The 16,134-nt window shown below is 42.3% G+C and overlaps 2 protein-coding genes across 11 annotated transcripts in view; one reads left to right on the top strand and one right to left on the bottom strand.

Moving 5' to 3' along the window:
* The window catches only part of EIF2AK4 (eukaryotic translation initiation factor 2 alpha kinase 4), a 127,669-nt gene extending 119,964 nt beyond the window's left edge, over positions 1-7,705 (top strand). For 4 of the 6 annotated variants that reach the window (XM_066277131.1, XM_066277129.1, XM_066277132.1 and 1 more), the window contains 4 exons: positions 63-131; positions 658-702; positions 3,250-3,368; positions 4,187-5,046. In XM_066277131.1, the coding sequence (XP_066133228.1) occupies positions 63-131; positions 658-702; positions 3,250-3,368; positions 4,187-4,244 (291 nt within the window). In that variant the 3' untranslated portion in view covers positions 4,245-5,046. Of the gene's footprint in view, positions 1-62; positions 132-657; positions 703-3,249; positions 3,369-4,186; positions 5,047-7,489 lie in introns of those variants that run through there. The other 2 variants (XR_010731328.1, XR_010731329.1) reach the window with 2 other exon arrangements.
* SRP14 (signal recognition particle 14) lies at positions 6,483-11,657 on the bottom strand. 5 transcript variants are annotated; one of them, XM_066277134.1, is made up of 6 exons: positions 11,523-11,657; positions 11,308-11,380; positions 10,685-10,815; positions 9,805-9,891; positions 7,331-7,363; positions 6,483-6,844 (listed from the first exon to the last, which is right to left on the bottom strand). In XM_066277134.1, the coding sequence occupies exons 1-6, from the start codon at positions 11,544-11,546 to the stop codon at positions 6,755-6,757; spliced, it is 438 nt and encodes a 145-aa protein (XP_066133231.1). In that variant the 5' UTR covers positions 11,547-11,657; the 3' UTR covers positions 6,483-6,754. The 5 variants fall into 5 exon arrangements, 4 of the variants coding, with proteins under 4 accessions (XP_066133231.1, XP_066133232.1, XP_066133233.1 ...); XM_066277135.1 differs by having other exon boundaries at positions 10,685-10,797; XR_010731330.1 differs by lacking the exon at positions 9,805-9,891 and adding an exon at positions 8,042-8,172 and having other exon boundaries at positions 6,762-6,844.
* Between the last annotated feature and the right edge of the window lie 4,477 nt (positions 11,658-16,134).

Here is a 16,134-nt window from a genome sequence, read left to right as displayed (position 1 = left end):
GTAAAATGGCAAGAAAGACAGCTTGACAGGTTGTGAATTCTGACATGTTTTCTTCTTGTTAGGTACAAACCCGTCTTCAGACCTCCCTTGCCAACTTACATCAGAAAAGCAGTGAAATTGAAATTTTGGCTGTAAGTCACTTTCTTTTGGAGAACATTTGGAGGGTGGCTTCTGTCTGTACTGTCAAAGTAGTTTCCTGACAGGTCAGACTATTTTGCTCAGTGTCAGCAGTGTTGGGGTGCAAGCCTATTATCACTGATGTGAACCATGTGTAATCTGAATCTATAAAGAACTGGGGAGAAAATTGAAGGTTTCGTGTTTGTTTCTCCTACTTTCTTCCTCTGAAAGATGGAGGAGGCAGTGATAACGAAAACCATTTTTCTAAATGTTTCAGGCCTTTACCTCACTGAACCTATGCTAAGTGCAGGTAGTAGTGTCAGACCTTTGGAGTATGTAGTGTGTGGAACTGGGAGTATTAGTTCACCAGGGCAAGATCTTATCCATGCATGGTTCATTAAGTTTACTTTATAGCACAGTAGCATCCTAGACTGCCAGCCCTGGGCATGTTGTTCCATCCAAAGTGACACCATCATCACAAATCAACATGTGCTGCGATGGGTTCTCCAAAAGATGACATATATTTCTGTGTATTGATAGGTGGATCTACCCAAAGAAACAATCTTACAGTTTTTATCCTTAGAGGTAAGCAAAATGAACTCTTCTGCACTGTGGTTTTTAAAATCTCAAAGCCCTGTCAAAAGAAAACTGAAAATGGCATTATTTCCTTAGTAATTAATACTAAGTTTTTTTTCTGGCAGTTTCAGGAATTTAGTAACATTGTTCCTTTATGTGACATACATATTACTAAATCAGATTTTGAAGGAATTGTTCTCTCCTAGTGATTTTCTTTTAAATTTCAGAGATTTAACAAATACCTAGTGCTTTTATTGGTTCTGTCAGGCCTTGTCCTAAGCATTTTATAAATGTTAAATTCATTTAAATCATAATAACCCCAAGGGAGAGGTACAATTATTATCCCTATTTTACAGAAATAGGTTAAATACCTTACTCCAGGTCACCCACCTAGTAAGTAGTGGAGCCAGGATTTGAACCAAGACAAAGTAGTGTAATCTTGTTCTTAACCACTATACATGCTCTGCTGCCTCAAATCTTCGTTCCAACTAGGGAAGCTCATTTGTAGAACTAGAACTACTGTAGATGGAAGACCTTTTTGTAAAAATGTAGATCCTTTTTCTGTTTTTACAGGTACATACCCTAATTATCAAATAACCAAATAAGAATTTAAAGTTTTTTCTTTTTAATTTGTATTTTTATTGACTGATTTTAGCAAGAGGAAGGAAGAGAGGGAAAGACAGGAACACAGACCTATGTGCCCTGACTGGGGATCTAACTGGCAACCTCTGTGCTTCAGGATGATGCTCTAACCAACCAAGTTATCCAACCAGGGCAGAACTTTTTAAAATTTGAGTAACTGAACCCTTGCTGTTGAATGATTAATTATAAAGTCTACCAGAAAGTTCTGTCTGTTTTTGGAATGAAACAAAATACAAATATTTCTTACTGTCAATAAACTTAAATAATATAATTAAATAATATAATTGCCATTATTATTAATGATTTCTTGCCAGCGTGAGGGCAATTTGTATATCCCATTTTTGAAAAATGTTTTATCTTTTGATGTGAAAATTTGAACCAGTGCTTATTTGATATCTTCTTCATTTTTGAATTTTTTGCCCTTCAAAAAATTTTGTAAGGACAAAAACAAGTGATAGTCGGAGGGTGCTAAGTCCGGGGAATATGGTGGATGCGACAGACATGCTTCTGTAGCATTTCTTCCTTGTTGAAATTCGTAAAAATTACAGTGGCGTAAATGAACTTTATCAGTAGCCATGGGTACACTATCGCTTCACACATAAGACTAACGTGAATCAACTTTGTTTTAGTTAATTTGCTACATCAGTATGTATACATTAAGTGATAAAAATAGAGAGGCACACATGCGCCAAGTAAACATGTGCTTACATGTCGAAACTTGTTGTGATAGAAATAGGCAGAACTTTCCAGTAGACCTTATATAATCATAGCTGTAGGTGATTTTTTTTTCCTTAAAATTATGTTTGTTTGATAACCAATTTATGGAAACAAGAAGAACATACATTTGCCTTTTTTATTATTATTTTTTTTATTTTCTTATTTTACAGAGAGAGAGTCAGAGAGAGGGATAGACAGGAACAGACAGGAACGGAGAGAGATGAGAAGCATCAATCATTAGTTTTTCGTTGCGCGTTGCAACACCTTAGTTGTTCATTGATGGCTTTCTCATATGTGTCTTGACCGCGGGCCTTCAGCAGACCGAGTAACCCCTTGCTGGAGCCAGCAACCTTGGGCTCAAGCTGGTGAGCTTTTGCTCAAACCAGATGAGCCCGTGCTCAAGCTGGCGACCTTGGGGTCTCGAACCTGGGTCTTCCGCATCCCAACCCGACGCTCTATCCACTGCACCACCATCTGGTCAGGCTATAGGTGATTTTTTTTTTTTAATTTTTAGAGAGGAGAGAGTGAGAGAGAGAGATAGAAAGAGAGAGAGAGAGAGAGAGAGAGAGAGAGAGAGAGAGAAAGAAGGGGGAGGGAGGAGCAGGAAGCACCAATTCCCATATGTGTCTTGACCAGGCAAGCCCAGAGTTTTGAACCGGCGACCTCAGCATTCCAGGTCGATGCTTTATCCACTGCGCCACCACAGGTCAGGCCTAGGTGATTTTTGTAACAAGTCATATCAAAGAATACTTTGTCTATCCAGTGTTTAGCCACAGATTGTCAGATGAAAAATGAACTTTGCCCCAGAACATTTCATACTACATTTTGTGTTTTTGTCTTGTAAATAAATGCATACCACTATATTGGCAGTATACTGCTTATGATCCATTTGAATGACGCACATCAGAGGTGATATGTCTACTTTATTCAAAGTATACTATATTCGGAAATAACTGGTCTAACATCACATTAACACACTGCGGCTGCAGTACTGTTAATCAGGATCTAATAAGGTAGTCTGTTATAAAAACTGATGCTTCAAAGGAGGAACCCCAGCCGTCTCCCCACCAGTTCTAGTATCTCCCTATAATGATTTCTTCAATGTACTTAAAGGGGGGAATGGCACTGGCCTTTACTAGGGACCCAGGAAAAGCCAGTTAAAAACCCTGTTGTTAAGACCTATTTATGTTTTCCTAGTGGGATGCTGATGAACAGGCATTTAACACAACTGTGAAGCAGCTGCTGTCACGCCTGCCAAAGCAAAGATACCTGAAATTAGTCTGTGATGAAATCTATAACATCAAAATAGAAAAAAAGTAAGTTATCACTTAGGCATCATAGATTTCAAAATGGGTTAAAACTCAAGGAGAGGTTTTAAAGTGACTGTTTATAGCAAGGGTCGGGAACCTTTTTGGCTGAGAAAGCCATTTACGCCACATATTTTAAAATGTAATTCCGTGAGAGCCATACAACCACCTGTGTACCTATGCATTATCCAATAAAAATTTGGTGTTGTCCCGGAGGACAGCTGTGATTGGCTCCAGCCACCTGCAACCATGCACATGAGCAGTAGGAAATGAATGGATTGTAATACATGAGAATGTTTTATATTTTTAACGTTTTTTTTTTTATTAAAGATTTGTCTGCGAGCCAGATGCAGCCATCAAAAGAGCCACATCTGGCTCGCGAGCCATGGGTTCCCGCCCCCTGGTTTATAGTCTTGTTGAGGTTTAATGGCTCTTAAGCTGTTATGTTAGAACTGCAACTGGTAACCTGTAAATCTTGCTCAGGACTAAATCACAAGTCTTATCAATAATAAGAGGAGCAGCTATCCCAATTATAGTCACCCAGGTAGCTCCTAGAAATGTTTTAAGTAATAGAAAATAGCTGTGACTACTTTATGTCCTCATGTCAGAAGCCAGTTGCTCATATCATCTGCTTCAAGGCAACAACAAAGCCTGTGAAGAAAATGGTGGTGTCCTTGTGTAGGACCTTATACTGCATTGTTTTAGTGCTTAGCTTCCCATCTTGTTTTTGATTAAACAAAACTCTTACAGTTAAGTGGTCTAAAAATAATTTATTAACCCTGTTCTTCACCCATTATACTGATCCTACCTTTCCCCTTCTTTTGCAGGGTGTCTGTGCTATTCCTGTATAGCTACAGAGATGACTACTACAGAATCTTATTTTAATCCTAAAGAACAGTCATTACATTGTCAGACAGGAGCTTATACTATAAAATGTACATTCATTGTAATTTTAAATTAACTTTACATTTTAAGGAGCTGTCACACAAGGTTGAGTTTTGTAAAGTTTTTCATGTGTAATATATGTATATAAATCCAGCTTTTTGAATATAATAAATGCTTTCATATACTTGCTTTTTAATTGCAAATCTATTGACACTAAAGGTTTTGTGGAGCTAAAAGACAAGAAAAGCGTGTTCTTCCCTAGCTCTAAAAAGTATCCAAGCACATGAAAGTATCCCAACTGAAGAGCATAAAGAAATCAAGTACAGTGGTACCTTGAGACACGAACAGACCAACATATGAATTTTTTAAGATACAAGCTGCAACTTGGTCCGTATTTTTGTTCAAGATCCAAGCCAAATTCTGAGATACGAGTCGTAATTAAGTTTTTATGGTTTCATTTTAAATAAAGAAGGTGCAGTTTTGTTTAAAAAATGCAGTTTTAGTTTACATTTAATGTTGGGAAAGTGCAGTTTTAGTTTACGTGTCTACAGTGCCTGCATCCCTTCCTCCCTCCCTCCTCCGCCACTCACCTCCGTTAGCCGCACTCGTCTGTCTTCAAGGTAAGAACACAGTACTAAATAACACTTTTTTCTTTTATTTCATATATTTTGTTATGCATTGGTAAAGTATACAGGTGTGTTTCTTAATTAAAAACATGTCTTCATAATTTAGGATGGTTTGGGGATGTTTCACAGGGCTGGAACGGATTAAATCTATTTCAGTTATTTTAAATGGGAGTAATTTTTTTTTTTTTTTTTTGCATTTTTCTGAAGCTAGAAACAGGGAGAGACAGTCAGACAGACTCCCGCATGCGCCCGACCGGGATCCACCCGGCACGCCCACCAGGGGGTGGCGCTCTGCCCACCAGGGGGCGATGCTCTGCCCATCCTGGGCGTCGCCATGTTGCGACCCTCCTGGGTGTCGCCATGTTGCGACCAGAGCCACTCTAGCGCCTGGGGCAGAGACCACAGAGCCATCCCCAGCGCCCAGGCCATCTTTGCTCCAATGGAGCCTTGGCTGCGGGAGGGGAAGAGAGAGACAGAGAGGAAGGTGCGGCGGAGGGGTGGAGAAGCAAATGGGCGCTTCTCCTATGTGCCCTGGCCGGGAATCGAACCCGGGTCCTCCGCACGCTAGGCCGACGCTCTACCGCTGAGCCAACCGGCCAGGGCAAATGGGAGTAATTTGTTTGATATACGAGTTGACTGACTTACGCACTCGGTTACAGAATGAATTAAATTCGTATCTCAAGGTACCACTGTATCAACTTGTAGTCTTTATTCTTAAATTTATAATATACTTACCCTAAGATGGTTAAACAAACTCTCATTTGACTATGAGAACTCATTCAAATTTGCTAAAGAAACTGTGATGATGAAACTATATAGCCAATTGGGAAAAACACCCAGGAGCTAACAAGCTTTTAATAAAATTTTCAGGTTTCAATTCCAATAACCTGGAAGATAAGGCTAAAGCCTATTCATAATCACATCATTCCAGAATCAGTAGTTATTGCCAGAAACTATTACCATATTTCCCCATGTATAAGATGCACCTTTATTCAAAAATTTTGGGGTCTTAAAACTGGTTGCATTTTATACAGTGGTTATAGATTTTTTTTTTTTACTTGTATTTCCCACTTTTTCGCACTTGTTTTTGAGCTCATTGTTGAAGACAGTGATGAGTTGTATGAATTTTATGATGAATAAAATTTGAGTTCAATACCTTTTTTTTTTTTTTGCATTTTTCTGAAGCTGGAAACAGGGAGAGACAGACAGACTCCCGCATGCGCCCAACCGGGATCCACCCAGCATGCCCACCATGGGGCGATGCTCTGCCCATCCTGGGCGTCGCCATGTTGTGACCAGAGCCACTCTAGCGCCCGGGCCATCTTTGCTCCAATGAAGCCTTGGCTGCGGGAGGGGAAGAGAGAGACAGGGAGGAGGGCGCGGCAGAGGGGTGGAGAAGCAAATGGGCGCTTCTCCTATGTGCCCTGGCCGGGAATCGAACCCGGGTCCTCCGCACGCTAGGCCGACGCTCTACCGCTGAGCCAACCAGCCAGGGCTCAATACCTTTATATATTTTTTCCCCAAATTTTGGGCCCCAAAATTAAGGTGTGTCATATATATGGGTAAATACGGTAATATGGGGAGGGGAAAAGGAAGAAATAAGAAGAGTCGGTGCTGACAAATACAGGTTTAATGTATTCACACAAATGGCTGCGGAGCCTTTATAATCCAGAAATATACAACTATGCAACACAGACCAATTAAACAGATCCAAGATAAACTGGATTATAACTACCCTGTAAACATCACAGCTCTGCTTCTGTCCAAAGTGACCCTAATCTTACATGAAAAGTTAATGTAGGGGAACCAGAAACCTAGCTTTGTGGCCAAAAGTAAAATAGCAAATCAGTGGTTGGTTGGTGGAAGCAGGGAACCCGGTGCCCCTCACTGTGCTGCTTTGCTCTTCTTACTCTTGCTCTTTTTGTCCCTCTTCTTCAGCCCATCCATGTTAGCTCTCAACAGGTTTGAGTAAGCCTAAAAGACACAGAGCACGGCCTTAGTGGGAAAAGTGGCAAATTGGTAGAGCAGCTGCCCCATTTCTGTAATGGATTTAGTGAAGCCAAAATCAGAAAGTCTACCTGCTACAGCGTACAACACCACGGGGCACTGTGCCGAAAGGAAAATGGTCTAAGAGGCAAACACTCTTATTATGGCGGCTTCTGCAATACTCACAGCAAGATGCACTTTTTTTAAGCAAAAAGGGATAGATGCAGGCAACTTGTTCAACTTTACTATAGGTAGAACATATGTGAAGCCTGATGGCAAAATCTAGCTTATAAAAACTAAAAAAGGAAGACAGTGTTGAAAGTAACGTTCATAGCCTGGCAGCTTTGGTTTGTAAGCTCTTGGTAAAACATCTAGGAGAGCAGTGCGCCTAAATGTCAATCTTTAACCCAATGGTCAACAGCATGCTGACTCTTGTCCTGAGAAAAGGGAACATAGGGAACAGCAGAAACTCACCATCTGGAACTTGTTCACTTCTTTGGAGCTCACCTAGAAAAGAAGAGGGGAGAAAAGGTCACCCGTAGTGTCCACACAGGAATTCCCTGCCTCACCCTTCATAATTCAAAAGCCTCATGAAGACATCCAAATCATTAAAATATTTCTTCCCAACTTCAGGGGTCAAGATACTCTAAAGGCTGGCCTGACCTGTGGTGGCACAGCGGATCAAGTGTCGACCTGGAATGCTGAGGTTGCCGGTTCGAAATCCCAGGCTTGCCTGGTCAGGGCACACACAGGAGTTGATGCTCCCTGCTCCTTCCTACCTCCCTCCCTTCTTCTCTCTCTCCCCTCTCTCTAAAATGAATAAATAAAATCTTTTTAAAAGGGGGGGGCCTGACCAGGTGGTGGCGCAGTGGATAGAGCGTCGGACTGGGATGCGGAAGGACCCAGGTTCGAGACCCCGAGGTCGCCAGCTTGAGCGCGGGCTCATCTGGCTTGAGCAAAGAGCTCACCAGCTTGGACCCAAGGTCGCTGGCTCCAGCAGGGGGTTACTTGGTCTGCTGAAGGCCCGCGGTCAAGGCACATGTGGGAAAGCAACCAATGAACAACTAAGAAGTCGCAACGCGCAACGAGAAACTGATGATTGATGCTTCTCATCTCTCTCCGTTCCTGTCTGTCTGTCCCTGTCTATCTCTGCCTCTGTAAAAAAAAAAGGGGGGGGGGCCTGACCTGTGGTGGCGCAGTGGATAAAGCATCAACCTGGAAACGCTGAGGTTGCCGGTTCAAAACCCTGGGCTTGCCTGGTCGAGGTACATGTGGGAGTTGATGCTACCTGTTCCTCCCCCTTCTCTCTTTCCTCTCTATAATGAATAAATAAAGTCTTTAAAAAAAAAACAAAAAAAAAAGATACACTAAAGGCTATTTTTCTACACCACTTTCTTCTGCCTGGGGAACAAGCAAGGTAGCTCTGATCTTTTTCCTACAGGAAAATTGTACCAAAGTGGGAAAGAGACAGAAGTAGGTTCCTAAAGAAGCTATGCTTCTCACCTCTGTTGAAATCTCTTATACATGTGGCATTGACTTTTTCACCTTAGGTTTTTTTAAAAAAAATTTTTTTCTATTTCTTCATTTTAGAGAGGAGAGGGAGAGACAGAGGGGGAGAGAGAGGAGAGACAGAGAGAGAGAAAGGGGGGAGGAGCTGGAAGCATCAACTCCCATATGTGCCTTGACCAGGCAAGCCCAGGGTTTTGAACCGGCAACCTCAGCATTTCCAGGTCGATGCTTTATCCACTGCGCCACCACAGGTCAGGCTCATCTTAGGTTTTGAAAGATGTCAAAGAACTAAGTATTTATCTGATGTGCAAGATACATTTAAACTACTCCCTCCCCATCTTATTTCTTTTTTGGGTTTTCTTCTTCTTCTTTTCCAAGTGAGAGAAGGGGATAGAGACAGACATCACATGTGCCAAATCAGGATCCACCTGGCAACCCCATCTGGAGCCAATGTCCTGCCATTTTGGGCCATGCTCCCAACAGCTATTTTCAGTGCCTGAGGCCAAGGCTTCACAGAGCCAGGAGTCATCCTCAGCACCCAGGCTGATGCGCTCAAACCAATCAAGCCATGGCTGCGGGAGAGGGAGGAAGAAAGAAATAGAGGGAGAAGGAGGAAGTGGAGGGGAAGGGGTGAAGAAGCAAAAGGTTGCTTCTGTGTGCCCTGACCAAGAACTGAACCTGGGACATCCACTGGTCCAATGCTTTACCACTGAGATAACTGGCCAGGGCCCTTCCCCATGTTATTTCAAATCTACCATATTTCCTCATGTATAAGACTCACCCCTTTGAAAAATTTGGGGTCTAAAAACTGGGTGCGTCTTATACAGTGGTTGTAGGGGGGTTTTTTTACTTGCATTTCCCACTTTTTTTGAATAGATGAGTTGTATAAATTTTATGATGAATAAAATTTGAGTTCATTAACTTTATGGGGTTTTTTTTTTTCCAAATTTCGGGCTGCAAAATTAAGGTGTCTTATACATGGGGAAATACGGTACTTTCCATTAATTCAGGCCTCTAAGCAATATGGAAGCTACCGTGACAAGAAATTCTACCTTTAAAAATTCTGTAGGTTTTAGTATTTCATGATACCCAACTTTTATTTTAACAAGTGACCTTTGACTCTAAGGAACTGTTGAGCTAAAGCCAGACCCCAACTTTTATTTTAAAAACCACATAAACTTTACTGTAAATGTCCTTTCAAGATAAATGATAAAGGCAGGCATCAACCAATTATGATCTCTCATGAAATCCTCTACTGATGTGACTGGAGGGCAGTCTGGTTGTGCTGCAGCAGAATAAAGAAATACAGGCATACCTCAGAAGCACTGCGAGTTCGGTTCCAGACCACCGCAGTAAAGTGATGGATACATGAATTTACCAAAACTTCCAAGCTGCCCTTTTGCTGTTCCACTTGTCTATCTGACCCCACCCTTACTTACTGGACTATCGCCCCTGAAACAGAAAAGTTCTAGGAAGCTGGTCAGCTGCCCCGAGTTGAAGCGTTCCAGGAAGCCGAAATCGTAGGACTGCAGAAGGGAGCATACCAGAATTGCTGACTCAACGCACACTTGCACAAAGCTCTTCCCACCTTAATAAATGTTTGCCTCAGAGTCTGTTTTGGTGCTCTTCTCCCGGAGGAGTGCCCGCAGGGTTCCTTTCTTCCTTTCAATAAAGCCTGTTACTCTGGTCTTTCGGACTCCCATGGATTCAAACATAAAGGAAGTCACAGCCTTTTTGCTGGTGGAAGGTCTTGCCTTCAATTTATAATAAACAACATCTGGCAGCATAATAAAGCAAAGCACAATTAAAAGTATGCCTGTATTCATTCAGAATCCAGGGAGTCTCTTGCTTTGCCATATTCAACCTCCACCTTGAAAGGAAGGCTCTTGACTAATTTTATAATATTCTAAGTACCAAGTCTACATATAGCTTGCTATATGTAGCTTACTACAGGCTTACTACACAAACCATAAAGAATAGGAATAATCAGTTTAAAAAGCATCATCTAGTGACAAGTAATTGTTAATAGAAGACCCAGAGCACTTAATTAAGGGCATAGGTAATCATTTATTTATGCCAGCTGCTCCTTACAATGCTACTATGAGAACCAATACGCTAATTTTATTTCCAAAAAATTTCAGACCATTTGCTCTTGTGGTTTCTACTACTAAGGTAATAAAAGAAAGCCCTGATCCCCAAACAGCTGGGGAGCTACACAATAATTAGCCTTCATTTAAAAGAAAAAAGAAAAACCTGGTTCAGATATGTCACATGCTCCGTTAAGTCTTTAAATTCCAAAACTGTAGGAATCCCACTCACCACTGTGCTGATCTTTTTCTTCCCATCAGTAGCTCTTAACAGACACTTGTTGTCTGAAGGCTCAAAGCCCTCCACAGAACCTTTCCTTGGAATGGGTTTTGTTCGACCGTCATCTGCATCAAAAATACACCCTGGTGAACACATCCACAGACGTTGATAACAGGTAGTTAAGTTAATAAGTAGGAAACGGACAGAACAGGATACCTAATCCACCTGCATTGCTCTAGTTCTGTTAACTATGTCATCCGCCCTTATTGCCGGTTTTGCCAAAACTTGGGGAAACTGCTTGCTACTTCCACGACAATACTGTAACACCAAACCAGATTAAATCCCACTAATGGTGGGGTTTAGGGTCCCTGACAAAGACAAGAGCCATGACATGTTGGGCCCATTGTAACCGTTACCGGCTTAAGTAGCTAAGTGCTGGGAGCCGCACCCGCCACAACCCCGAATCTTCTCGGGTCCCTCGGCCCTCAATGTGCCCAGTACAAGGCGAAGAAAAGTAACGGAAGGCGCGATGGGCCGCAGACCCGGCTCATGGTTCCCAAACATCGAGCACCCAGGCTGGGCATCGCTCGGCCTCCCAGCTTCCTTCCCGCCTTGCCGTGCCGACAGCTGCTTACACTTCTTCAGGGTGATGAACACACTGCCCGACAACCGGCACTTCTGGAAGAGCCTGGTCAGCTCCGTCAGGAACTGGAACACAACACACCCGACCCGGTGAAGCAGCCCCAAAGCCCCGCCGCGTCAAGTCCCAACCCCACCCGCCGAAGAAGACACAGGTCCCCGAGCTAAACCCGAACGGCATCCCTCCCTCGGCGGGCCAGCTTGACCGTACCTGCTCACTCTCCAGCAGAACCATCCCGGGTCTTCGGGTTCCACTCAGTCAGCGGGAGACAACAAGCAACCGGAGCCGGAATTTCTGGCCAGTCTGGGAGGAGACTTCCGCTTTTAGAGTGCAACTCTCTTCCACCAATCCCGGCCTCTGCTCCCTCCTAGGCCCTCTTGCCCAGCGCCTGCGCTCTGGGATGTCCCCGCCTGTCCTCGGAGGAACGATCCTAAACGGAGTGGGATGTCACCTAAGGCAAATCCTCTCACCTAGTTAGGGTGAGGGAGTTGAGAGCGCGAAATTAAGGTTTAATAGAAACCTATAGTTGTTACCCAATTAAGGGGACCAATCATCCTCCTTTAGGGAGGACAGTCCTTTTGTAAGTTCCATCCTCCCTGGAAAAGTGTCCTCCTATATGTCTTCCTTTTTGATATTGGAAGACTAATCTGTAAATGTCCATATTTGATTGATGCAGAGTTGATCCATTGCGTGTGATGTGACGTATTTGTATCTAAATGAGTACTTTTTTCTTACAATTATTATTAAAAATTAATAGGCATGGAAGCATAATTACAATATAAAATATTACAAATGTTTTTTATTATGCATTTATCATATTATAGTGTGTTATTGCAATGAATAAAATGTTTCTTTTATTTGCGATATTGTTTTCTTCAATTTATTTTTGTCCTTTTCATTGTAAAAAAAAATTGGTCACCTTACTAATATCACAGTGCCTCAATTTACTCTTCCTTGAAGTGAGGATAATAATAGCATCCACTGTTTGTTGTGAAGAGGTAGGTAGGTAGGCAGAAGGAGGGACGCACAAAGCCTGATGAGTTTTACAGGAGGTTTATTTATGCACCTGCGAACAGAAGGGCTGAGACCCTCGTGCCTTCAGCAGAGAGCTGCAGGAAGGGGGTGTCTCATATAGCAGTGGTCCCCAACCCCCGGGCCGCAGACTGGTACCGGTCCGTGGGCCATTTGGTACTGATCCACAGAGAAAAAATAAATAACGTTATTTCCATTTTATTTATATTTAAGTCTGAATGATGTTTTATTTTTAAAAAATGACCAGATTCCCTCTGTTACATCCATCTAAGACTCACTCTTGACGGTTGTCTCGTAAGTTCGACAATTATATTTTAAAATACCACAGTTTTTTACACCGGTCGCATAATTTTATTTTGTGCATTTATCCATCCCACCCTAAAGGCCGGTCCGTGAAAGTATTTTCTAACATTAAATCGGTCCATGGCCCAAAAGAGGTTGGGGACCACTGGCATATAGGGACTACTGCAGGCATTTGGTGACATGGGGGTTGGTGCACCTGGAAATGCTCAGATTAGCATATCCTGGTTGGTGCCCTTGGTCACAGAGTGTCTCTCTTTCCCAACCCTCAGCCCAGATTGGCCAACCCTAGGTCATATGCTTGAGTCTAATGCCTGAGGGCAGGTAAGATGCTGACTTTCTGACCCCTTTATTTTCTTTGCCTTTCACCAGGAACCACAAATAGGTTCAGGTCCTGGGGAAACAAAAGCCGACATAGGTCTGCGCTACAAAAGATCATCAGCCTAAGATGAGAAGTGGGCAGAAGGTGCTGAACATTTGAAAGAAAGTGTGAAATTATCAGAAAGAAAATGAGATTAATTATGAGATTGCCAGAGAACATCAGAGCCCACTTGATAACGGTGGTCATGAATTTAAGTGGAACCAGTTGCAGTGTTTGTGTGATCTAAGGGTTGGCCTAAATGATGACCATTTTGCTCTAACCCTCTATCATTTACTGAACATTGAGCGATGTTCTTTGGAGCCATGGGGTTGGTGCTGGGGGAACCAGGGTAAAGGAAAGGCCCTACCCTAGAAGCAAACAGAGCCTGAAGGCCATGATTAATTGGAGCCTTCATTGGTATTAGCCCTCAGTTGGACACATCTCACTGCTTTCTATGGTCTCAGTCACACCTCAATTCTATTCAAGAATTAACAGTTATGCTGGCCCCTGGGTGACATCTCAAGGCCATCCACAACAGAATAAACTACTTTAGTAATAGAAATATCCAAGACTGCCAGTTTTAGCATCATACTTGGCCCAGTACAATTCAGCTACTGACAGAGGAGTCTTTGGGCTCTATTTTTCTGTGGGAAGTGATTAAGAGCACCAACTCTGCTCCTGGAGGGATAGCTTGATTAGTTAGAACATCATTCCAATTTATTGATTGATTTTAAATTATTTTTTTATTTATTCATTTTTTAGAGAAGAGAGACAGAGATAGAGATAGAGAGAGAGAGAAAGAGAAAGAGAGAGAGAGCGAAGGGGGGAGGAGAAGGAAGCATCAACTCCTACATGTGCCTGACCGGGCAAACACAGGGTTTTGAACCGGCAACCTCAGCATTCCAGGTCAACGCTTGATCCACTGTGCCACCACATGTCAGGCCTATTGATTGATTTCAGAGAGAGAGGAAGGGAGAGAGAGAGAGACAGGACATCAATCTGTTTCTCTATGTGCCCTGACCGGGGATAGAACTGGCAACCTCTGCACTTTGGGACGATGCTCTAACCAACAGAGCTATCCGGCCAGTGCCAATATTTTAATTTTTTTAAAAAAGAGTACAACAGTTCTATAGTCTAGTGAACTAGGTTCAGATCCCACTTCTGCTATTTATTAATTATATGACCTTAGGCAACCTCTGAAGATCTAAATCACTTTATCAGCAAAATGACAATAATACTTCATAGATGGTATAAAGATTTTTATAAAATACTATAATTAAGAACCTTAGGCTTACTCTAACATGGTAAGTATGGATGCTAAAGTTTAAATAATTAAAATTAAAGAAAAAATCCAATTCTTTAGTCTACCAGACACTTTTCAAAGATTCAGTAAGCACACATGTCCTGAATAGTACCAATATAGAGTTGTCATCACAAATTCTACTGGCTGGTGCTAATGTGGACGGCATGGCAGTGGTTCTGGCACATAATGAATACTCTGTAAATGGTAATAAACAGTGTTTTTATTTCTAGACCAGTCACTTTCCATCATTTGGATACCACCTTCTTGATTTTAGCTACTCTAATACCACCTGTATTATTAGTTAATATTTTTAAGTTGACTCACTTTATATGTAAACAAATTTATTTAAAATAATTATCATAAAAAAATAAAATAAAATAATTATCATAAATGAAAAACCAATAACATTTGCCATAAGTAAAAAGAATCATAAAAATAAGTACTTTGAAACAAAATAATGTGGCTCAATTTAAATTTTTCAGATTTCGGCCCTGGCTGGTTTCTCAGTGGTAGAGCGTCAACCTGGCGTGCAGGAGTCCCAGGTTCGATTCCCGGCCAGGGCACACAGGAGAAGCGCCCATCTGCTTCTCCACCTCTCCATCTCTCCTTCCTCTCTCTCTCTTCCCCTCCCGCGGCTGAGGCTACATTGGAGCAAAGTTGGCCTGGGCGCTGAGGATGGCTCCATGGCCTCTGCCTCAGGTGCTAGAATGGCTCTGGTCACAACAGAGCGATGCCCCAGATGGGCAGAGCATCACCCCCTGGTAAGCATGCCGGGTGGATCCCGGTCGGGCGCATGCAAGAGTCTGTCTGACTGCCTCCCCGTTTCCAACTTCAGAAAAATACAAAAAAAAAAAAATTCAGATTTCAAAAATTAAAAGCAATGAATAAAGCACTAATGAAGTAAACAAAATTATAAAAACAGATCTGAAAATGAATTCCCCAATGAAGAAAAAAAGGAGGGTTGTTAATGATCCATTGGAAATGAAAGTAGCTCAGTGAACATGAAATTGAGAATCTGTGTCAGAAAGACATTGTTAAAATTTGATGTCAAACACCCAAAATTTTACCTTGCAATTAGGTTGGTAGCTTTTGGCCCTTGGAGCAGAGGAGTATGTGAGGCAAGAAACTGGGTCATGGTTTCCAAGACACACTGGCCAGATCCTGAACTAAGAAATGAAAATGTCTCCCAAATCCCCTCCCACTTCCTGGGGCTTTCAGCAAAGGCAGCAGCAAGAGCAACACCAAGCCCTTCAGCACAGAACACCTGCTTCTGCTTGACCAGACTTAGCTGCCTCTTCAAGTGCAGGGCTGCTGCAAAAGACCCCAGAGAGAAGAACACCCTGCACTCCTCAGTGGCCTGGGGCCTAAGGGCCTGGTGAAATGTCCTGCTTGCACCACCTAAGATCATCTCTCCAGAGTGTTATGGGGTCACATGCGTCCTTTCCTCAGACAGAGTAAGATTGAATTTATTAGGTTTTAACTAGGGCTAGAGTTTGAATTAGGTTAGAAGGTCTTATTTAGGAGTGGGTTGATTAACTTACAGCTATGGTTACTTTAATGCAACTAAGCTTTGCAGTGTCTGGACAATAGAGAAATAGTTATAAACCCAGATGCTACATCCTGCTTGTCCGGGGTTGAATCCCAGCTCTGCCTCTTCTTGTCTAAGTGACTGGAGGTGAATTACACGACCTCTATTAAACGATCACTTTTTGAAAAAAGATGAAATGATTCCCATACAAATTTTTAAGATCGATTTAACTTATTATTAATGATGGAACCAGGGAGATGTTATAATCCATTAAAGGTGAATCCAAAGAACAGACCAT

The sequence above is a fragment of the Saccopteryx bilineata genome, chromosome 4 (genome assembly GCF_036850765.1).
Source record: "Saccopteryx bilineata isolate mSacBil1 chromosome 4, mSacBil1_pri_phased_curated, whole genome shotgun sequence".
NCBI classification, from domain to species: Eukaryota; Metazoa; Chordata; class Mammalia; order Chiroptera; family Emballonuridae; genus Saccopteryx; species Saccopteryx bilineata.
Note: the sequence above shows the minus strand (reverse complement) of the source record. Positions and strands in the feature narration are given on the sequence as shown.

Bases quoted from the DNA above. Each gene is read 5' to 3' on its own strand.
- SRP14 (XM_066277134.1), bottom strand. From the start codon at position 11,546: ATGGTTCTGCTGGAGAGTGAGCAG. The intron at 9,892-10,684 runs GTGAGTGGGATT...TCCCTTCTGCAG, and splicing joins AGAAAAAGATCAGCACAGTG to TCCTACGATTTCGGCTTCCT. The intron at 7,364-9,804 runs GTAAGTAAGGGT...CTTCTTTTCTAG, and splicing joins GTTTCAGGGGCGATAGTCCA to GTGAGCTCCAAAGAAGTGAA.